At 39.5% G+C, this 25309-nt stretch overlaps 1 protein-coding gene across 1 annotated transcript in view; it reads left to right on the top strand.

Moving 5' to 3' along the window:
• Positions 1–25309, top strand: part of CNTNAP2 (contactin associated protein 2) — a 1369824-nt gene that overhangs the window by 1263841 nt on the left and 80674 nt on the right. Inside the window, exons 16-17 of the mRNA XM_069958388.1 lie at positions 9561–9731; positions 12340–12558. Coding sequence (XP_069814489.1) covers positions 9561–9731; positions 12340–12558 — 390 coding nt within the window. The remainder of the gene's footprint in view (positions 1–9560; positions 9732–12339; positions 12559–25309) is intronic.

Raw genomic sequence — 25309 nt, 5'->3', positions numbered from 1 at the left:
TTAATAATTGGGAAGGCAGCTCCCTAATATAGGTTTATCAAATATGTGTTCATATAATTTAATTACACTAATGATTTGCTGGTTCAAATAAGTTTGTGACCACTATAACCCCAATCGTGTTTGCAGGGAAACCACAGTACCTTTTGATGTAGTCAATCGGGAATGCATAGGGTTTTTACCTGTAGCCAGCAAGGTAGTAGAATATATCACACTCTATTTGTAATACTTTTATGAATTAACAATAAAACTTTGGATTTTAGTGGAATGACTGCTGGATTGCTCTTCTTCGTATAATGATTTGTTGGTACTTGGTTGCAGCGATGATGTGCCTATATACCTAGGACAATTGCTTGACAATGTGTATCCATACTGTAGTTCATAAAAGCATAAAGCATGAATTAGCTTCACTTGTTACATAATGCATGTGGCATGTGTATGATAAATGTGTACATTAGGACATATACTCTGTGTACTTATTTTCAGCACATACTGTACCTAAGCGTCTGGCTGAAAACACATAGATACAGTCTAACATTACAGACTGAGCAATTAGAAATCATTTCCAAATGTAAAAAGTAAATATCCTCTTGACTTCATGAGTTTGTACAGAGGGTAATGCTGCATACAATACAGTTTATCCGCAGCACATCTACTGTAAGCATCTGGTGAGTAGGACACACAGCAAATGAGAAACCTCTTTACTAATTAATCAGTGCAAAAAAGTCAAGGTATCAATTACATGCTGGTTTATTTTGCTTCCGCTCAATGCGTGCTGCCTTCTTTTGCTTTTAACTAGACCCATGGCGTCAGCTATACCTGTCACAATAAACCAACATATAATTGATACATTGCTATTGCTCCACTGATTAATTAGTGTGGAGTGTGAATTTTTATTCTTTCATTCCCAGAGACACAGAAGCACTCAGCATTTATGGCTACATATTTCTTTGGCTTTTATGCCTAATTTTTGATTTCTTTCTCGTTAAGTTTTCTGCCATGTTAAATAGGCAGGTGTAATAAATTACCGCTCTAACAGCATTCATGTACACAAGGGCTGTATATCTGGGAGTAAATGGTAGACAACAATATTTAGTCTTTGTGTTTAACTAACCTTCAAAAGATAGGGCATGGCTGATCAGTGGGAGTATGATCCCAGGACCTCTACCAGTAAGCAGAATTAAGAGACTCTGGCTTTCCTGCTAGTGCTGTGCTCCTATTATTGCTTTCAGGTGTATCAAGTCATCTGTACAAGCAGCTATTGTATGTCTGGTAATGCAGGTAATCATATTAACTCTCATATAACTGAATGGGATGGGCTTTAGTTTAAGGCCCATTTCTTCACACAGATGAGCTTGTGCAAACAATGAATAGGTTGCACTGCTCAGAGTCAGATCACCACTAATCATGCATTGACATTCTACCCCATGTATGGGCTATGTTAAAATCCCTGAAAACACATCCCTTTAAATAAAAATGTGGTGTTACTGTTAATATAATTCTTCGATTTTGTCACAAAAATGGTTCTAAAGAACTAAAGTTAAAGGGGTATTCTGTGTATCAAAACATATTGTGCCATTGAAAATTGACTGTGAAATAAGTTAGATTTGCAATGTGGTTATTAAGGTGTCAACAATTACATAAGGCACACCACTGATGTAATTATTGTCATGTGATATGGAGGGGGATTGTCCAAAGAATGTGCCATACACTCACCTTGTGCATGCATTTTTTGTAAAGCGACATACAGAGGCTTAGCAAGCAAAGCGATCTAGCAAATGCGCACTCTGCTCTCCACTCTGCTGCCAATAAAAGGCATAGACTGCATGCACATAAAGCACCAATCAATAGTAAGATTTATTAACTGCAAACTGCATAGAAAGAGAGTGCCAGAGCAGTGGTGGGCAAAGAATACAGAGAGGGGACAGGGCCGTTGGTGTGGCAGAAAGACTCCATTTTAAATGATAATGGTGAGTGCATTGGAGTTTTTTGTTTGTTTTCAGAATCGCCAGATGCCCCCTTTAATAATAGAAACTGGGAAGTTTGTTTTCTAATCCATATAAAATGGATACAAATTTCAACAGAATATGACTGGCAATTAACCTAAAAAGCAGAGTACTTCTCACTGCAGGGAGTCAGGGAATAGGGGCTAATCCGCTTGGCCCTTTGCCTTCTGGGGGTTGTCCTGTTTGTTTTGGAAAGTGTGAGGGAAGTTTTGACAGTCCTTTTATCATCTTTTTTGTTGTTATTACTATACCTTTTTCAACTCTGTATCTTTTGTAAGTTAATAAGTTAAGAGCAGGTTTACTGTGACAGTAATTTTATGTCGGCTTTTGGTCTGTGACTGTTCTCTTATAAGTTAATGCTGGTGGTGGGGTTATAATGGAGCCAAAGGAGTGGCTCATGTCACCACATATTAGGTCCTAGATGGTGGCCATTTCAATAGATATATGTTTAAATAAAGAAGTTGTGAAGACCCCATTCAAATAGAAAAATACTGTACTCTCTTTGGTTTTTTCCTGTCTCAACTCCCCACCAGGATATCTTATGTGCCAACCTTGTTCAGTTTAGCTTGGGCTTCAACATAACACTATTCAGTTTCATCTTCATCAGTTGTTTGTGAATTAATCTATATGATTGTCATAGTGAATGTTGGATCTAAATTCAAAACTGTCAATCACATCATGTCAATTCTTTGGGGATTGAGTCAATGGGACAGACGGAACTTCAAGCAAAGTTCGGCGCGCAGCCTCCATTTGAAATTTCTGCACATAGTCCGTAGTGTGAACATTCCCTTTCTGTGTTTTCAACCAACTCCTGGTTTTGGTTGGAAAAAAAGGACTGACCATAAAGCTGACAGAAATACTATCTGAGAACAGCCTAAATGTAGTCTGCACCATCTTAACACATTGACATCTAACATGCTGATGCTATGCATCTTGTAAGCTCGCTGTTTTTCTCTTATCTTGCTTATAATGCATACATTCCACATTTCTTCTGTGACTTGAATGTTTTTGAATGCAGCCAGGGGACAAAACATCCCAGATATACATGTAGCTGTATTTCAAGCACTTTCCTCTTCTTCAGAGTATGATAGAGTGTCTTCTTACACAAGGGGCACATTTCTATACACTATATGAACATTTTATTGCTGTATAGTTTGGTATTGTCGCCTCTGTAATGATCTGACAACAGCATTTTACAGTAAAGAAAGTTAAGGTGGAAGGTTTAGTCTAGTATCTCTGCCAAAGCCAATGTTTAGCCCTGAGAGGAATTACAACTCAAGGAAGTTAATTTGCCTTGGAAAAAATACATTACCTTTAGGAGATAGATAGAAAGATAATGTATAGATAGATAGATAGATAGATAGATAGATAGATAGATAGATAATGGAAGGATAGATAGATGATAGATAATTATAATCGGTGCTGAGATTCTATCCGATCTTTAGTCATAAACAGGTTTTCATTTTTGTGCTTTCTTTTTTTTCTCCTTGTGTATATAAGGCTATAGCGCATGCATTTTTCCACCTAGAGACCCAGACAAGCCCTTATTTTTGCGCCACTAATTGTACTTTGCAATGGCAGACGTAATTTTTGCCTAAAAAATTCTGTGAAACCAGAAAAAAATTATATGTGTGGTGAAATTGGAAAACAAAAAGGTTTTTTTTTTATTTGGGGGGGGTTGCTTTCACACTGTTTGCCGTAGAGTAAAACTGACTTGTTATACATGTTCCTCAGGTTAGCATGTTTTCAACGAAATGTAACTTGTATAACTTTTATTTTATTTGATGGCTTTTAAAAAATGAAAACCTTTTAAAAAAAATATGTTCCTTAAACTTGCTCTATTACCATGCTTATTACGCTTTTATCCTTTGGTCTAGGGGGCTGTGTGAGAGGTCACTTTTTGAGAAATAATCTGTACTTTCTATCGGTACCTTTATTGCGCATATGCGGCTTTTTGTTACAATTTTTCAAGATTTGATGTGACCAAAAATGTGCAATTTTGCACTTAGGATTTTTTTTGTGCTTACCCCGTTTACTGTGCAAGATCGGGAATGTGATAATTTAATAGTTCAGTTCAAAATATGTTTGTTTATTTATTTATTTATTTTTCTTTATAAAATGAGGAAAGGGGGGTGATTCAAACTTTTATTAGGGGAGGGGATTTTTTTTATTAATAAAAAAACATTTATTTATTTTATTTTACACACATACTAGAAGTGCCCCTGGGGACTGATCTCTCATTGAGATCCATGAGATAGGCACTCTATTGCTTTTGGCTGCTGCAGCCGAGATCAATAGTGTGCTGAGCTGGGATCAGCGCCGTTACGGCGCAGACCTGGCCGGGTAGCGATACGTGAACGTGTTGCCGGGGGGGGGGCCATCCCCCCCACTAGACCGCCAGGGAAGGGGGACAGTATGTATTTAGACGCAGCTGTCAACTTTGACAGCTGCATTTTAATACTTCTTAATTAGCAGGCACGGCGATCGGACCGTGCCCGCTGATAGCCAGGGTCCCAGGCTGCATATAGCACCCGGGATCACGGCAGTTCAGAGGGGGGGCGCGTGGCGACCCAGCTCTGAACTCCCTTAGCAGCACTAGGATGTTCAGTAACGTCCTGGTGCAGCTACTGTATGGGTTAAAAGAAAGTTTATGTTGCACTGCAGTCAATGGAATCCCGGCCAGACAGTCAGCTCACTTCACACAATGGAAAGTGCAGCTCCGGCCGCACTTTCCTTTTTGGGCTATGGTAAATTCTATGGTGAAATACTGCAGTACCAGCCAGAATGATCTTTACTAAACTTTTACATCATGTGAACCTGGCCTAAAGCAGAAGCAGATTGAGCCAGTGATGGGCAGATACTAGAAGATGAGGCAAATACTTAGCCGATTGAGCAAGTTTTAAAATTTTGAGAAAGCTTTAACATTTCTTGTGTAAACAGGGGATGTGAGGTGGATAATAATAAAGGGAAACTGCCGGCAAGAGTTGGACTGTGGTTCTACTCCTGATTGCGCAGGGCACAGCATCAGTGCCCACAGGATCAGAGCACAATACTTGAATGGCCCAAGTCCTCTGTGGACTCCTGTCTGTTCTGTACTATTACAATGCAGGTTATCAAGAGGTGGATAAATAACAGAATGCTATGCACATCCCAGAACATTCTAGGTATATCATGGGATGTTATAGTTCTGCTAAACTACATTTATATAACAAGTATAAAAAAAAAAATAAAGCACAATGTGCATCAATCAATCATGTAGTACTCTAGGTTAATGTTCAGCTGTATATTTCAGCTTCTTATAGCATACTGTATATGAGCAAATTCCTGTGGCCTTTTGCAGCTACAGTGGTACCTTGGTTTAAGAGTAACTTGGTTTAAGAGCGTTTTGAAGAAGAGCTCACAGTTCTTCAAATTTGTGACTTAGTTTAAGAGCATTGCTTTGGTTTAAGAGCTCCCTGTATTGGGTGGGAAGGGGAGTGGGGGAGGGGCATGGTCTGCATAGCGGGGTCTACCGCACTGTACTCTGACCCAGGAATTCTCCCTCACCTTCCAAATCATAGCAGATCCCTTTCAGGCTGGGGCTTGCATCAGGGGAAAGGACTGTGGGGGTAATCTCTTCATAGCTGTAACCCCTCTCTCCTTGGACAGAGAGCGCTGCATGTATGTGCCCACATATATCCTGCTTATTCCTTCATGCTCCCTGCAGTTTCTGTCAGTCCTGATTGGTCCATGCTGAACACGCCTCTTCCCCATTGTGATCATGTGACCACACAGGCCTCTGAGAACAGCCCAACTTCTCTATTCTAGCCTGTTGTACTAAGCTACGGCATTATGGGGATCTGCAGTTCCTTCCTGTATCTACAAACTGCTGCTGTTATTTTTTTAGGTTTATGCACTTACTATACATTATACTCCACATGCTGGTTGCTATACTGTACAGTAACTTATAATAGGACATTTAGCTGTGTAAAAATGTTTGTTTTATTTGTTTTACATGTTATTGAGAATATAAAATCATTATTTTTGGGTTGTGGAACCAATTTTCTGCATTTTAATAATTTCTTATAGGGAAAAAAACATGACTGCACCGAAATGGGAACTTGTGAAGTCATACCTCCAGTTCCCATATTAACCCCTTAGCGACCCATGACGTATCTGATACGTCATGGCGCCGCGGGGGGTGTTCAGAGCGGGGTCCCGCCGGGACCCCGCTCTGAACGGCGCTGATCTCGGCTGACATGTGCAGCCGGGCAGTGCCTCTGTTAGCCGGCCCGGGTCCCGTTGCCGCGCCGGCTAATTAAGCACTTCAATGCAGCTGTCAAACCTGACAGCTGCATTGAAGTGCTTTATGCACAACATCCCTGGTGTCTAGTGGGTCGGATCTCCCCCCCGCGGGGGAATGACGCTGATCCCGGCTCGGCAGTAGATTGCTATGGCCTGCAGTAGGCCATAGCAATTTATGACCGATCTCATGGATCTTTGCTGTGTATATACACAGCATTGATCTCTATGAGAGATCAGTGCTATGTATATACAAGCCCCCCAGGGGGGCTTCTAGTCCATGTAAAAAAAAAAGTAAAAAAGTGTTTTTATTAATAAAAAATCCCCTCCCCTAATAAAAGTCCAAATCACCCCCCTTTTCCCATTTTATAAATATAAATTAATAAATAAATAAATAAATAAACATATTTAGTATCGCCGCGCGTGTAATCGCCCGAACTATTAATTAATCACATTCCTGATCTCGCAAGGTAAACGGCGTAAGCGCAAAAAAATCCCAAAGTGCAAAATTGCGCATTTTTGGTCGCATCAAATCCAGAAAAAATGTAATAAAAAGCGATCAAAAAGTCGTATATGCGCAATCAAGGTACCAGTAGAAAGAACGCATCATGGCGCAAAAACTGACACCTCACACAGCCCCATAGACCAAAGGATAAAAGCGCTATAAGCCTGGGAATGAAGCGATTTTAAGTGACATATATTTGTTAACAATGGTTTGAATTTTTTACAGGCCATCCGATACAATATAAGTTATACATGTTATATATCATAGTAATTGTAACGACTTGAGGAACATGCATAACAAGTCAGTTTTACCATAGGGCGAACGGCGTAAATGCAAAACTCCCCGAAATCAAAACAAATTCGTTTTTTTTTCAATTTCACAGCGCAAATGATTTTTTTCCGGTTTCACAACATATTTGATGGAAAAATTATGCCTGTAATTGCAAAGTACAATTGGTTTCGCAAAAAATAAGCACTCATATAAGTCTCTAGGTGAAAAAATGCAAGCGCTATGGACTTTTAAACATAAAACGGAAAAAGCAAAAGCGCAAAAACGAAAATTGGCTTGGACCTTAAGGGGTTAAGCTGGGAGAAGTGCATGCTAAGCACATTTTCTTTTAGCTCCATCCGTGCAAACGAGACAAACTTCTATAGAAAGTCTAAGAGATCACCTTCTGTTGCACACACATACTGTAGTGGGGAGAAGCACTTTTCCGCCACATGCTTCCATTAAAGTGATTGGTGGGAGACTGATTTGATAAAGTTGCTTTAAAGTGTAGGTGCAGCCAAAAAGAATCAAATGCACTTTACAATATAATGTTTCAATATCAGCTAAAAGATTTAAAATGTAAAATATATCAGTTGACGTAAGTAGGGGATTTTAAGATGTATCCCATAACCAAGGGCTGGATTGAAAATCCGAGTTCCATTGTATCATGAAACTGATATAGTCATCCCATAAACCTACAACAAATGGATTGTTTTATTGTTTCTCAAAGAGGGTGCACTTCATATGCTATCCATTTTCTGTATTTGTAAGATAATATGGGCCATTTGTGTCACATGGAAACCTTGGCAATGATTTTCGCAGGCTCTTTTTACTGCCTTTTTTCCTCTTTGCGAAACAAACAAGAGCTTTTGAAAACAGGTTTTAAACTATCATAAAACTGAAGATGAACAAGTCACAACATCCATCTCAAGTCGACTTTATGATAAAGTTTAGGTGATTTAAAGCTTCTGCATCAAATTGATATTTTCTTCCAAGCTAGGTCAACATAAAATACAAATGACATAAAAATGAGCTCGGCTTTTATTCTTCTCGCTCCTGCATTTTAGATGGACAGATGAGAACAGTTGGTTTGCAATGAAATAAAAGATTATTTGCACGCATCACAGGTGCTAAACATAGTCCAAGGTTCTACCTTCAGATTATGGATCTGAGCAAAGAAAGAGTTATAGCAAAGACCCCATCTTTGTACTCTAAATCCGTTTATTTTACTGACACATCTGCTTCTGAGTCTTTTGCAAACTGATCTGTTGAACTTCTAATGTAAAATTAAAAAAATTTATAGCTTCTACTTTGGAAAAGAAAAAATATAATTTCTTAACTCTTTCAAACCACGAAGACTGATTTGAAACAAATTGAATGCAATAATACATACAGGTTCTATTAATTTCTTCTACAGACTTCCACTCTACAACATGCTCTCTCTCTCTCTCTCTCTCTCTCTCTCTCTCTCTCTCTCTCTATATATATATATATATATATATATATATATATATATATACACATATAATCTTACATTTTTATTTAGCTTATCCGGTATTTAAAGGGAATCAATCACACAGAAAATCACCCTAATGATAAGGAAACGTGCTGGCACATCACCCAGCACGCTTCCCAAACATCCCCCTGTACCCTTCTTGCCCCCTCTATTAGACTGTACTCTTACTTTTATGAAGTCACGCGCTGTATGTAAATGCCGGGCAAGTAGTCACGGTGGGCAGTCCTGGGCGTATCTAGTCACGGTCCTGGGCGGATCTAGTCACGTCCTTGGTGGTGGAATAGCTGTAATCACGCCCAGAGGGGCATGATTGAAAGACCTGCCAACGTCACCCGGGGCCAACGTTACACGTCGGCGCCGCGGCGACGTCTTTAGCACGCCGCGCATGCGCTGTACGGCGGGTGAAGACTCTGACGCACTGCGCATGCGCGGCATCCTGAATACATCGGCACGCCGACAATGTGGAACGCAGGCCCCTGGTGACGTAGGCAGAACGCAGGTCTTTCAATCACGCCCCTCTGGGCGTGATTACAGCTATTCCACCGCCGAGGACCGTGTCTAGATCCACCCAGGACCGCCCACCGTGACTACTTCCATTGCATTTACATACAGCGCGGGACAACATAAAAGTAAGAATACAGTCTAATAGAGGGGGGCACAGATGGTACAGGGGGATGTTTGGGAAGTGTGCTGGGTGATGTGCCAGCACGTTTCCTTATCATTAGGGTGATTTTCTGCATGATTGGTTCCCTTTAAACTTAGGAACGTAGGAAGACCGTAATTTGAAGCCAAAGTTTAAAGAATGTGATGCTCATATTCTAGACAGATGTATTATAAATACAAAACAAAAAGTAAAACCTATATATTGTATAGCCTTCTGTACACAGTATCTATGTAGCAGGCCAGTATAAAAGTAGAACATCTAGTCACAGTTACCTGAAATGTATTTGATTATAATGTGACCTTTTTTCCTTGTTTTAATTTTCAGAAAATTATTGGAATGCAGTGTCTTTTGTTGCCCCCAACTCCTTTCTTCACTTCTCCACATTCCAAGGAGAGACCAGCGCGGACATCTCTTTCTACTTTAAAACATCTGCCCCTGATGGAGTTTTTGTGGAAAATAGAGGAAACACTGACTTTATCAAGATAGAATTAAAATGTAAGTTGCTTCACATGAAACATACAGTATGCACAGCTGTAGCTAAGCAATGCACCCCCTTTTCTATATACAAACACTCAACTAGCACCTAAAGTGATACTGTCACCAAGTTTTGCACAGGTGACTTTTGCAGACATTTACCTTTGTTAGGGAGGTCTGGGGCTTCCTTTTGCTTAAAAAAAAAATAGATTTAAACATTGGAGCCACTGGGACTACAGTGTCACCGAGGAAGGGCTTCTTTGCCGTTAAGCCCCCCAACCATGCAATGTCACAAGGGAAAAGGGCATGGATTACAGTGTCAAACCAAGGCGGGAACAGTGGGGAAAAAAAATTTTTAGCATAAAAAAGCCCCAGACCTTCCTAACAAAGGTAAATGTGCAATGCCCTGTTGTGGCTGCTGCTGCAAATGTCACCCGTGAATGTATAGAGAAACTGTTGGTGTTGAGATACAGCCAGTAGCTCAGTAGTGACTGCTGCAGGTGGAAAGAAGCCTTCCTGTGTGACTGGTGACAGGTCAGGATGTGCAGGACTGGTAGTGGGAGTAATAACAAAAGAAAGAGACTGTGAGTGTATTAACTATAACCGCCAGTTAAACAAGTGTCTCTGCCCTGTGCCCTGTCTCTCTGGATGAGAACCATACAATGTTTGTGGCTTATAAATACTATCATGCCAGTTGCCTCTGAGAAGTACAACAATCCTGAGTTTAAATATACAATAGGATGGAAGGAGGATACTTTTTTAGCAAACATTTGGCTACTGAAGAATATGGGCATGACAGCAAATACTCTTGGCGTACATGCTGAATGCACATCACAGGCAGGGTGTGAACCGAGTTTTAGAAATGTATCTTTAGTCGGCCGAACCCACCACGAGCAGGGTGGGTCAATCTAAGGTATATGGGGCTCTCCCAAACAACCGTCAACAAATTATGTCAGTAGTGGTAGGGCATAATGGAAAATCGCAGCTGAACCCTTTGTTCAGGGTAAGATAAGCCACAGTCAGAGCTCTCTCACTGCAGCTTACCCCTTTTCTCCCCATAGAGAACCCAGGAATGTTCACCACAGCCCAGTGTTCCTGTGTTCTCTATGGGGAGGGGTAAGGATAGGTGGTAAGTGGGAGACATAACTGACGGCAAAACGCTTAGTTATTGAAGGTGTATGGCCACAGTGTAACAGTTAATTAGGGGAGATGTATATTGTATTTCAGCCTTTCATATCATATCAGTGAGCTTAGACACAACCTTCATTGATTTACCACCTTTCATGATGATATTCATCCTCCATATAATTGTCATTTTTCCATAGAGACTTAATAATTTCTTACAGCATTTGGTACATTTTATACATTTTTATGGTAACATAGTTTGTTCTATGGGTCAATTTTTAACCACGTGTCTAGTCTACTACTGTATAATATCCCCCGGCAATGTAATTTACCAAGTGAAAGATTTTCTGATCCCAGAACTGTAATTCATTCTTAGCTACGGGATATAGCACACTTCCTGATGGGTCATTTATCATTTATATAGATATAAAATTAAAATGTATGTATTTAATAAACCTGTGTTTAACGGGAAAAAAATCTTAACAATTAAAATGTAATTAGAAAAATTATATCATTTATTTGTAAGAAAATTCATGGCAAGACTCATTTCTACATGGGCAAAATAAAGTAAACCCACACATATCCACACAAGCGGCAATTCTGCTGAGTGTCAGATGATGAGGTGATTAAATCTGTATTACTTTGAATCTTCACGACAGTGATGTGTGAACTGAACTCACTGTTCTCTCAGTTAGTATCCTGCATGGCTTTTAGAGATAAGGGTATAAAATGGAGAGGCATGGAAGGGACCTGTGACAAGTCTTTATTAGTCACAAACCAATGAAATTCTAGATTCGACTGCTGAAAATTCCTTCCCTCTTATCACATTTTTATGCAGTGAAAATGAAAAATACATAACTGTAGAGAAGCAGAGAAATTGCACAGTACAATGATACATTTGTGTTTAAGCATAACCACTTGGCTGATTTATAGAAAAAAATCCATAAAATTATTTTATTATTCACATACAGGCCTCTATATGTAAAGCTATTTAAGAGTTGTGCAAGTAAAATAAACAAATGAATAAATTAAATATATCACACAAATTATTGAACTTAATCTATTCTGGATTTACCCTTCAGAGTGACAGGAACCCCAATATATAACTTTCAGGTAATGCTTTCTTTCTTGCAGTAGCATATCAAAGCGTAGCTCAATGCGTTAGGCCCTACCATATTACTGGCATTCTGCTTTGTTATTCAATTATATTATAGGATACATAAAAAAACTGAAAGATTTTGGGAGACATAAACTATTTTAAACACATAAACACAATTACACAACAACGATACACAGCCTCCATTCTCTCTGTGGGATCATTCTACTTTAAAAAATATTTCTAAAGTCGACGCAAGCCATGTGGATGACATATTGTATGTTATTTGCATGCAGTCAACTGGTTCACAAACAATTGTTTTACAAATGAACTATCATTGATATTTTATGACATAGATTATTGGTTTTCCTGAAGTTATTTAAGACATTTTTGTTTTTCTTCATTCAGCAAATACGGAGGTGTCCTTTTCATTTGATGTCGGCAATGGTCCTGTAGAGCTGATTGTTACTACTTCTACTCCACTAAATGATGACCAGTGGCATCGAGTGAGAGCAGAGAGGAATATAAAGGAAGCCAGACTGCAGGTTGATCAGCTCCCACCACAAATACGCAAGGCACCTACTCATGGACACACCAGACTGGAGCTAACCAGCCAGTTTTATGTCGGTATGGATTCAATGCATTATATATATATACTGTATGTGTATGTGAATAAACACGTACAGGATTGGCAGCAGATTTGATGTCACTGATTTGATGCTGCAGATATCAAGGTAACTACAGTAAATGACTGACCACAGCAACAAATCTGCTGCGGATCTTGTACATGTGAACTCACCCTAAAGCTATGTTCCCAGTAAGTAATATTATCGGCGGAAGGCGGCCATCTCATTACATAGATGGCCGGTAATAATGATCACTATAATTTTTAGCGGCCACCTATGTTAAAACATAGCCTAACCTCTACAAGTGAACTTAATGTGGCCCTCTCTACACTCCTGAATGCATATGTCCAACTCTTCAATGCTTCAGCACTTTTGGTACAACTTGCTTTTCTCTAACAGGGAGCTTGGTAAGTGGTGCTTGGTGGTGAGGATACAGTGCGGCCAGGTGTGGCTTGGTTTAAGACAGGCGTATGAGCAGTGATAAATGTCCCTCATAATCTTTAAATTGTCCCTAGGGCTAATTAGCGGGCACGGTGATGGGACTGTGCACACTAGTTGCCGCAGTCCCGGGCTGCAGAAAGCACCCGGGATCGCGGTGGTTCAGAGTGGGGTCACCACACGGCCCCCCTGTAAATGCCTCTAGTGACACCAGGGCGTACATTTTCACCCTGTATCGTTCAGGGGTTAAAAGTCATGGTTGCCTCTCATAAGTGTCATACAGTACAAAATGTAATGACTTGGTAAAAGTGGTACAAGTGCAATTAAATAATTGACTTTTCTTCATATGCTATAGCTTTGCTCTGTCTGAATTTCACTATTACAAATCCGTAATACCAGCAGGGTACAACTTTCCATACAGTCATATACGATGCTATCACATAGGGGGAGATTTATCAAAGGGTATAAAATATATTTTGGTGTAAATTGTCCACAACAACCAATTAAAGCGCAGCTTTCAGCGTTGGTAACATGAAAGCTGAGCTATGATTGGTCGCTTTGAGCAGTCAACACCAGTGTATATCTTACACCCTTTGATAAATCTGGTCCATTGTCTATATACTTTACCTTAACTGCTTTCTCTGCATCACATGGCCTTTGTTCTGTTAGCCCTATGACCCCACCAACAATAGGGTCCAAATTTGCTTCTAGATGTTACAATTTATTGCCTTCATAGAAATCAGGGATTTATTGTTATCATTTTCAATGTAAATGGGGGCTTTTTTACAGCTACACAATGTGAGATGCATATCTTATATATTGTAATATGTTGTGCTACATTCGATGCTATTTCTCAGCCTGATAATTCAACTCCACAGAAAGATTAAAGTGCAGAATAAGAAGCAATAATCACAAAATGAATCTTGAAGTTTGGAACTACAACTCTTCGTCCATAGACACTCAGTCTTTAACAGAATAATGCTCCACTGCTTTTAGACAAAGCATCACTGCCTTTTCTCAAATGCATTTTGACTAGATAATGCAAATTTGGTTTTTAATATCGGTCTCTACAGAAATCCCATTGTCATTTTAAATTACCAAATAAAACATCAACTGTAGTTACCGAACCCAAGGTTTTACTTTTGGGACATTTTTGTTATTTTCCTTATGTCTGCTTATTAATATGGTGATGAATTTGTCAGAACTTGGTAGATTACCTTAGTGTGTTTAAACAGATTTTATAATTCACTCTGAATCCTTGCTAATGTGCCTTTAAAAAGGGCCAAAAGCCTATGTTGTATTATGTACCAGTATGTGTTAAGGGTATAAACCCACACACCGTATAAGCAGCGTATTTACTGCTGCGATACGCAGCAAATACGCAGCAAACACGCAGCAAATACGCAGCAAAAACGCAGCAGATTATATCTAAATAACTGAACACAGCATCAAATCTGTACCAACAAATCTGCTGCGTATTTGCTGCGTATTTGTTGCGTATCTGCTGTGTATACAGTGTGTGGGTTTGTACCCTAAAAGTATTTATTGTATAGTTTCAAGTGAGGTGAGATTGCCCTGTAATGGATATAATTCTCCATGCAGAGATCCAGCCAATAGGGAGACTGTATGTCAGTGATTGCTGGGAACAGCAACTTCTAGGCTATGTTTACACACTCTTTCCGTCTGTCTTTTGGTCATTGTTTTTTCAACCAAAACCAGAAGTGGGTTCAAAACACAGAAGTTGTGCAAACCTTTTTATTATAATTTTGCTCTGTCAGTTCTACTCCTGATTTTGGTTAAAAAAAATACTGACCAAAAGACTGATGGAAATACTATGTGTGAACATAGCCCTAAACTAAATAAATGTATCTTGTTCGACTGCTAAAGGCTCATAAAGGTCATTGTCATACAAGGTAGCCACCTATAGCCGACTCTAGAGACTGGAGATTCAATTTGCATGAAAAGATAAAATCAGGCTGATGTCAAATAAAATGTCATTTTGGCTAACCAAAAGTTTCAGTTGACAATCACAAATCAGATTAATTGTAAAAAAATTTTTTAAAGTTTGGATTTATTTGGATCAATTTTTATTTTTTTAATCCTTTTTTTGTGAATCTAGCTGCTGGGCCATTAATATGCTCCACACTCCTGTCTGTGCACAGGCTCAGGCCAGCATCTTCTTAAAGGAGTACTCTGGCGCTAAATGTAAAATTAAAAAAAAAAAAACACCAAAGTGCTAGGATTGCATAACCTTGCTATATCTGAGCTTTTAATGGCGAAATCACACCATTTCTGGACCCCAGAGACACACACCCCAGAACTGGCATCTGCATTCTTTTCAGTTTCTGACTCATGAAGAGCATGCGCTACCCTTACTTACGGACGGCAACATTATTGATCTGGGCTGCACATTTTGTATTATACCCGCCCATATAACCATCCATCTGCCTAATCCTCTCCATTCAGCCAATCAGAGCCGGCTGGGAGATGAAGGCGATGAAGAGGGCTCAACAGACAGAGCAGAAAAGGAAGGAGCACCCAGTCTGAAGACATTTGATGATGCCACAACACAAGATGGCACCGGGACGAAGACCTTTGGGGACGACCCTCAATCACAAAGTTGTTTAATTCGAACTTCCGACGGGGACCAAAACGGGAATGCAACTGGAGCTAGAGTCTACTTCAGCAATAAAAAGCTATTACAAAGTTATTTAACTTTATAGCTTTGTGTTGCTGATGTATTGCTCAGTACCGGAGTACCCCTTTAATTGGCCTGTAGTGATCACTAGAGCGCTGCAGAGATCTCCTCTGGGTATTAATGTCTATATATTAAAATGTGTGTAGAATTCTATAGAGAAAAAGTCCAGCACTTTGTTCTGTGTATTAATATTCATGGCTTTATTGTAGATCGTAGATTGTATGATACAAGACACCAATGCATCTTGCATTATGTCTATATTAAAGCTGTACATTTTAATAAACCAGAACAAAGTGCTGCACATTTGTGAGTTCACACACTTTTTGGGGATGAAACGTTTTATAGCTCCAAAATCATTCCTTTTTAAAATTTTGAGTTCTTTTGAACTATTGCAGTAAAACGACTGTTTGTGCACACATATTTTAAAGGGGTTGTCCAGCGAAAATCTTTTTCTTTCAAATCAACTGATATCAAAAAGTTATATAGATTTGTAATTTACTTTTATTAAAAAAAAATCTCAAGTCTTCCCAAACTTATTAGCTTATGTATGACCTGCAGGAAATGTTGCAGTGTGCGGTGCTCTCTGCTGACATCTCTGGCCGAGACAGGAACTCTGTCTTGGTTTTCTATGAATCCCCATAGAAAACCTCTCCTGCTCTGGACAGTTCCTCTATCGGCCAGAGATGTCAGCAGAGAGCACTGTGTCAGTCTGAAAATAAAACAACATTTTCTGCATGACATATAGTAGCTAATAAGTATGAGAAGACTTGAGATCTTTTAATAGAAGTAAATTTAAAATCTATATAACTTTCTGACACCAGTTGATTTGAAGGAAAAATATTTTCACTGGACAACCCCTTTAATTCTATAGCTATAACCATTACAGATGCCAAGACACGGTGTACCACCCTTGGCCACCGTGACAAGTGCCCTTGTGGTACTACAACAACCAGCCCTGCCACATAACACCTGCCCCCCCCCCCCAGGACGCTCCATAAGTGTTAAATCTAGAGATGAATGAAGCAGGTGGTAATTCGCTCAAATTTTTGGTCAAACTCGTTAAGGTACGCAAATCGAATCTTAACGAATTTCATTGAAACAGCCAAAACTATAGTAGCTACAGTACTGGGACTATTACAGACGGGCAAATTTCTTAGAGCCTGTTGTTTTTAAAGTGTCAAAAAGTGGAAAATCACAATTTTAAAAAAGTCAATCAGCCAGTCAATCATCCAATTTTCACAATTTCTCTCCTCACTGTCCCTATATCACTCTGTTAGTCTCTCCCTGCTTTGCCCTTACTTCCTGCTGCCATCCTGCTCTCTCCTCCACACACAACCGCTGGGGCGGATTAACTTTACCATAGACCCCGGGCTGTTCATCAAGCCTAGGCCCCCCACCCCACTGTAATTATGGTAGCACTAGCGTGGTCTTCATAGTACAGGATAGATAATATCATGATCCCCTGATTTGTGCAAAATCAAAGTAAAAAATCGGTGATTGTTTGCAAATAATGGCAGAACTGTAGCCAGGAAGAATACTCTACTAAAAGTATACATCAGGACCCCGGGCTACCACCTGAAACTGACCTGTTATAATCTGCTACTGCACAACCAACTGGTCACCTGCATTAAGGAACCACCTTATGTAGAGGGTGAGGGAGAGGTGCTGACATCACAGAGGGGCCTGCAGCTGATTGGGTGGGCTTTAGAGATTATGGTTAATCCCTTTCTCCTGCCCAGTAATTCTCTAGACAGCATGTGCAGCCGCCATTTAGTTTTTTTTTTTTGCTAATTTCCTTAAGAAAATGGTGGGGATTTGCTTTGCTCATCCCTAGTTAAATTCTTTTTTGGCTTGTAAATAAGCATGTGGGTTGTAAAAAGCCAATAATATAGCTTTTAGAAAGAGGGGGGGAGGAGACATTTTGATTGTATAAGGCTCTGAAATCCCTGCCTCTAGTGATCACTAAATGGAGACTAGATGGTGAAATAAAATGCAGAAGTGGTGAGAAGGTGACTAATTCATCACCTCCTGGCTCTTGTTCTTTAAAAAAAAAATGGTTAAGTGGTGATGCTGTGCATCTCCAATTAATTTCTTACACTTGCTAGGCCAAGCATTCTGTATCCGGAGAGTGTTCACTAAGCATGAGGCATACATCATATCCCTCCTGCTCAGTATGTGGTTTCCATGCCATAGGGTTTCATGGAAGCAGTGTAAAAAGCAGAGACTCTTGTCATATTTATATTATTCCTGGCTGCTCCGATGTGTCTGATTTTTGCCAGATTTCCACTTTCAATCCTAAAATGAGCTGTGGTTGGTTGCTATCTGTTGGAGACAGAGATCAGATACCTTTATGTCTCAGACAGATTGATAAAATCCGGACTGATGTTTTAGCCATACAATGTTTTGCCCTGCACCATGGCCAATATCTTGAGAACCAAGATTTAGATTATTTGGTCCCTTTTTATTTTGGAAGATTTTATATTATTTATAACCATTTACTGGATTTATTTACTGTACCATACTTAAAATCATATGTCTATACTTTGAGAAGATTTTATTTGTTTTCAAGAAAGTAAAGTATTTAACCTTTTGGAGTGGAAGCACCCTGTAACCCAACCAACATATAAGTATACACAGACCCTTCCCTATCTCCCTTGTCTTTCTCCTACCCTTCCTGCTATTTAAATTAAGGTTCTGTATGTAGAGGTCTTATTCACACCCATACTTTGTTGCTCACTTTAGTAAATACATAAGGGTAAAATTTTCACACTGGGGTTAGAATACTCAGATGACAGCTGTTGTATATGTCTGGGAACTAAAGAAGATCATACACATCACATATGTGTCAATTAATCCAACCCCACAAATTTTAGCAGGACCGGACCACCTTTAAATGTGTATGGGGGCCTCTCTCCTAAAAGGCAGTTGGCAGTATTCTGGAGATAAGCTGCCTCTGAAGGTGTCTGGCAGCTTCTTTGTCTGGTGATTAGGTAGTTAGGCATGCATGTTGAGCCAGGCAAAGCCAAATGTGCACTTGTAGGAGTGGGATCGGGAAAGATAGCTGTCAGCTGACCAATTGTTTTTGGGGATTGTTTGTATTGCTTTCAGCTGAAAGAGCAGCTAGACACACCTAATGTGTGATTTGTAGAGCATTTTGACAAAACTGTCTACCACATACATTGAACAAATAACAAGAATATGCTTTAATGAACCTTGTAAGCTCATTTTATGTTTTACTAATCCTAATTGCTTGGCTCTCATTATGTTTTGTCATTTTTCTAGACCTGAATCTGAGTATTTGTTAAGAAATTCTACATAAATGATAGGGATTATATTACGAACCAGAGTTCCAAACTCATTATTCACATCCTTCTCAGTGTATCTCATGGCAGGGATATGGTTGTAAGGCATCATGAACTGGCCATATGCTTCCCAGGTTCAGATGATGTTATTAAAATATTGTAGTAATATTATGAAGGCGCCTCTGTGCTGCAAGCTCATAATTGAAGCAAATGTACATTTTTAAGCTGGCAATAAACTATTGCAGCAGGGAAGGGATTAGAAGACGTATCAAATCAATGCCTACTGATTCAGCAGGAACTGGCAGCAAAGAATATAGAGGTTGCGTTGCACTCATTTCACCCTAATAGGTCCTATGCTTGCCAGGCACGGCTAGTAACATCTGGACTTCTTATGTAATAGACACCTACACTCATTTTGAAAACAAAATGCAGAAGCGCTTCATGTCGTTTTAATGACGGTTACAAATGAATCAGTCCCTTCTGGTGGCAACACAAGCAATAAAGATTCATATTTGAATAGATGATAAGCAACAGATCTTACTTGTCTTACATTTTTAAACACATACTGTTAGTTTTCCCAACTACATTATATTCATCTACTAAATGAAAATGTCCAAGCAGAACAACCCAAGTCCATATGCCCTAGAAGGGGATGTAAATGTTACAGCCTAGATATTACTGTCCTGCTGCAAAGAGTGTGTTTCACACGGGAAAACTCAGTGCAGCCAATATTCCTCTATTGATTTCAGGAAAAAGAGGGCCTCTCTTTGTGCTTTTGTGTTTTGTTTAGCTTTTTTTTATTATTCTTTTGTAGGTTGAAAGTCCATTTCTTATACTTTTTAAAAAAAATTACATTAAAATCCTATATCTGTCTCCTATATATCCTTCATTCATGTATTCATAAAGCAAATTTTATTAGAACCTACTTAAAATAACCTAAGGGAGAACACAGCAACATATTTTAGTAGCCTGGTGAGTTGGTATTATGGTCTGCATACTTTATTCTACCCTTATGCTGAATTGTACTGACCTTCACTGCTTGCCCGTCACCTTTTGTATTAAAAAATTAAAGGAATGTCCTTACAGTCAGAGACTGAGGGTCAACTAACACAATGTACTGTACAAGTAGTTCTAAGATGGATGAATGAGTTTTAGAAATATGTTTTTTTCCATGCCACTTTGAATATCCATCTACAAGTAAGGAAAAATCACAATATTCATTTCTTTGCTTGAATGTTCAGCTCGAAAGAAAAAGGAACATTATGTAAATTCTCTAATGCCTTGTCATATAAGAATCCATTACCATGGTGCTGAGTTACTGAACGGGCCATGGTGAGGAATTCATTCCATTACATCTTGTAACCATACTTAGGAAATAAGATTGATTTCTCTAATTGAAACATAAAGTTCATAAGAAGGGATTTTGTTTTATGTAAAGTCACTGTAGTAAAGTAGATTTTCGGGAGGCCTCAAGCCTTTTCCTTTCTGCTTCTTCGGAATAATATGTTCAAAACAAAGCTCATTTAATTCAATATTTAATTGTTCAGAATATAATTTCTCTATTGTTGTGTAAGTCTAGAAGGTATAGTACTTCTGTGGTGATACTAACAATTGATTTGTAACCATTTAGATTACTTTTTATGGTTACTTAAAAATAGAATACAAGAAAATTTTATTGAATAAAATATGAAGAAATGGTACACTGCTTTAATCAAGATTCCCATTTTACATAGGAAAAATAGCCACCAGTAAACATCTGCAATTACGGACAATACGTAATCCGAAAAAATTGCTATCACAAAAATTACTGACAAGCTCTAGTGCGGACAGAAATTGTGGAACAGATTGTCCCGTAGAAGTCTATGGGAGCATCCATAATTTGCAGACGTAATATCTGCAAAAATTATGGATGCACGGATGCACTACGGATTAGTTTTTTGCAGATGGCATACAATGAGGACATAATGTACGATGCTGAAAAACTGATGAACATATGATTGAAGCCTAAGCCTACTAGGCTACACTGTTGGAATTAGGCAGCATCCGAGGAGTGGATGGCATGGCGGCCATGCTCTCTCCCTAACTTTATCTCTTGCTGACAGGGGGTCTCAGCAGTGACACCCACTGCGATCAATAACTTTTTACATGTTTGATGACATGTCAAAAGTTATTTTTAACAGTGACTCTTTAACCCATTCCTCCAATATAATGTCCAGGAACGTCATGAAAGGCAGTGCTTTCCCTGCCTCCCCCCTATTTGAGGTTGGGCAGCAGGAGGAGGCTGTGTCACACAGCATGCTCCTGCTGCCACTGCCCGGAGGGGAGCCGAGCCCCCCCCTGGCAGTTAACCCCATAAATGCTGTGGTCGATGCGACTGCAGCATTTATAGGGAGGTTTGTGTTCTCCCGCCGATAGGGTGGTGGGAGGAGGCTGCGGCACGTTGCCTCCTCCCGCCGCCACTGCCTGTATGTCCCCCGGCCCCCCTTCGCCGCTATCAACGTTATAGTGGCGGCCGCCAGTACCGGGCATTACCGGCGCCGCTGCTGATTTTCATCTCCCCCTACCGTGAATTTTAAAATTTCAAGCTAAATGAACATATTATTGGAAAAAAGTTTTTCATTTTTACTGTCTAATTTTGAATACTTTCCTCTAATACCTGTGGGGTCAAAATGCTCACCGCACACCGAAATGAATTCTTTGAGGGGTTTACTTTCCAAAATGGGGTGACTTATGGGGAGATTTTACTCCGCTGGCACTACAGGGGCACTGCAAACACACCGGGCGCTCGGAAACTTCTTCAGCAAAATCTGCATTGAAAAAGCTAATTGGCGCTCCTTCCCTTCTGAGCCCTGCTGTGTGCCCATATAGTGGTTTATGCCGACATATGAGGTATCGTTGTATTCAGGAGAATCTGCGTTAAACATTTTGGGGTACGTTTTCTCTCCCTTTCCTCATGAAATTGAGAAATTTTAAACTAAACGAACATATTATTGGAAAAATTAGAGTTTTTAATTTTTACTGTCTAATTTTAAAGCGCGACTATAAAATATTTTGACCATTCAGTTTTAGTTAGCTTAGGTCATGATAAGAATTTTTCCAATATACATTAATAACCTAAAATGAACAGTTTTCTGCTGGACACGCCCCCTCCCTGCAGATCCGTCCTGAGTGTACGGACTGTGACAGGAGGATCAGATAACAGCCCTGACACAGACATAAACAAACCCTCCTCTCCCCCTCCTAGCAGCACGTTCTCCCCCCTCCCCTCACAGAGGTGACTAAGCAGAGCTGAGGGTGTTGTGTGTGAGGAGCAGCGCAGGGGAAGAGCTGGAGCTGACATTATCCTACAGTGTAATGAGAGCAGATGACTGTATCTAATCCCACTGTGTGTGATACCATCGGCTGGGGTTTTGAATCTAATCTTACATTGTGATACTGTATGCTGGGGCTGTATCTAATCCCACTTTGTGTGATACATCTGCTAAGGTGCTGCTCAGTGAATGGAGGGACGCAGCCAGGAAGATGAGGGAAAGGCCACGCCCACTTTCAGTCAGCCAGAAGAAAAATTCATTTATTCCTCTGAGCCAAACAACTGGTGATATCTCAGCGAGCGTACACACTATCAACGCAGTTTATGGCTCTTTTTAAAGGGTAACACGTGGGCTTTTTATTTGAGGAATTTCATTTTTTGGCTACTGAAATTATATTTACGCTTTAAATACTTTCCTCTAATACCTGTGGGGTCAAAATGCTCACCGCACACCAAGATGAATTCTTTGAAGGGTTTACTTTCTAAAATGGGGTGACTTTTGGGGGTGTTCTATTTTGCTAACACTACAGGGGCACTGCAAACGCACTTGGCGCTCAGAAACTTCTTCAGCAAAATCTGCACTGCAAATGCTAATTGGTGCTCCTTGCCTTCTGAGGCCTGCTTTGTGCCCATATAGTGGTTTATGCCCACATATGGGGTACCGTTGTACTCAAGAGAACCTGAGTTAAAAATTTTGGGGTACGTTTTCTCTCCTGTTCCTCGTGAAATTGAGAAATTTCAAACTAAACGAACATATTATTGGAAACATTTTAGTTAATTTTTACTGTCTAATTTTGAATACTTTCCTCTAATACCTGTGGGGTCAAAATGCTCACCGCACACCAAGATGAATTCTTTGAGGGGTGTACTTTCTAAAATGGGTTGACTTTTGAGGGGATTCTATTCTGCTGACATTACAGGGGCTCTGCAAATGCACCTGGTGCTCGGAAACTTCTTCAGCAAAATCTGCACTGAAAATGCTAATTGGCGCTCCCTTCCTTCTGAGCCCCGCTGTGTGCCCATACAGTGGTTTATACCCACATATGGAGTACGGTTGTATTCAGAAGAACCTGTGTTACAAATTTGGAGTACTTTTTTTTCCTGTTACTTGTGAAATTGAGAAATTTCAAACTAAACGAACATATTATTGGAAAAATTCGGGTTTTCCCTTTTTACTGTCTAATTTTGAATACTTTCCTCTAATACCTTTGGGGTCAAAATGCTTATCCTACCCCAAGATGAATTCTTTAAAGGGGTGTACTTTCGAAAATGGGGTGACTCATTGGGGTATTTTACTTTGCTGGCACTACAGGGACCCTGCAAATGCACCTGGCGCTCAGAAACTTCTTCAGCAAAATCTGCATTGAAAAAGCTAATTGGCGCTCCTTCCCTTCTGAGCCCTGCTGTGTGCCCATACAGTGGTTTACGCTTTTGCTTTTTTTCTCATGTTCCTTTTGAAAATGAGAAACTTTAATCTAAACGTATATATATTATTGGAAAATTTAAATTTTCCATCTTTTTACAGCCGTAGGCTGCGTTAACACTACGTATATTTCAGTCAGTATGTTTCAGTCAGTATTGCAACCAAAACCAGGAGTGGATTAAAAACACAGAAAGGCTCTGTTCACACAATGGTGAAATTGAGTGGATGGCCGCCATATAACAGTAAATAACTGCCATTATTTCAATATAACAGCCGTTGTTCTAAAATAACAGCAAATATTTGCCATTATATGGCGGCCATCCACTCAATTTCAACATTGTGTGAACAGATCCTTTCTGTGTATTTAATCCACTCCTGGTTTTGGTTGCAATACTGACTGAAATATACTGACTGAAATATACATATACTGACTGAAATATACGTAGTGTGAACGCAGCCTTAGGCTGCGTTCAAACTACGTATATTTCAGTCAGTATATTTCAGTCAGTATTGCAACCAAAACCAGGAGTGGATTAAAAACACAGAAAGGATCTGTTTACACAATGGTGAAATTGAGTGGATGGCCGCCATATAACAGTAAATAACTGCCATTATTTCAATATAACAGCCGTTGTTCTAAAATAACAGCAAATATTTGCCATTAAATGGCGGCCATCCACTCAATTTCAACATTGTGTGAACAGATCCTTTCTGTGTTTTTAATCCACTCCTGGTTTTGGTTGCAATACTGACTTAAATATACATATACTGACTGAAATATACGTAGTGTGAACGCAGCCTAATGGTGAATACTTTCCTCAAGCCCGTGTAGGGTCAAAATGCTCATTATACCCCTAGATTAATTCTTTAAGGTGTGTAGTTTCCAAAATGGGGTCACTTATGGGGGTTTCCAGTATACAAGCCTCCTAAATCCATTTAAAAAAAGAACTGGTCCCTAAAAAAATCAGTTTTGGAAACTTTCACGAAAATGTGATAATTTGCTAATAAATTTCTAAGCCCCGGAACACCCTAAAAAAGTAAAATATGTTTACCAAATTCACAAAAAACACACAAAGTAGTGACCAAATTTTGCCACTAACATAAAGTGCCATATGTTATGAAAAAACAATCTCAGAATCGCTAGCATACGTTAAAGCATCACTGAGCTATAAGCGCATAAAGTGAGACAGGTCAGATTTTGAAAAATTAGCTTGGTCATTAAGGCCAAAACAGGCTGCGGAGGCAAGGGGTTAAATTAGCCAAGTACATAAGATAATGATCAGCAAAACTGATTTCAATAATCTAATTTATTTAGAGGTCCTTTTGATCATTCCCCAGTACAGATGTCAGAGGAAATTTTACCAGGCAAAAACCATGGCAAATTACAAGCCTTTTACACAAACCAATTATCAGCCAGAAGTGTTGCAAGAAACGGTTCTTTGGCCAATAATCGGCTCATGTAAAAGTGACAGTGATCAGCCGAGGACAGGAAAAACGTCAGATCCTCAGATGATCATTTGTTTAAAGCAGCCTTTAAAATTTATCGGCATTGGCCACATATCTTTCATTGTAAACGGGATG

This window comes from Dendropsophus ebraccatus, chromosome 2 (assembly GCF_027789765.1).
Source record: "Dendropsophus ebraccatus isolate aDenEbr1 chromosome 2, aDenEbr1.pat, whole genome shotgun sequence".
Lineage (NCBI taxonomy): Eukaryota > Metazoa > Chordata > Amphibia > Anura > Hylidae > Dendropsophus > Dendropsophus ebraccatus.
This window is presented reverse-complemented; position numbering and strand designations above follow the sequence as displayed.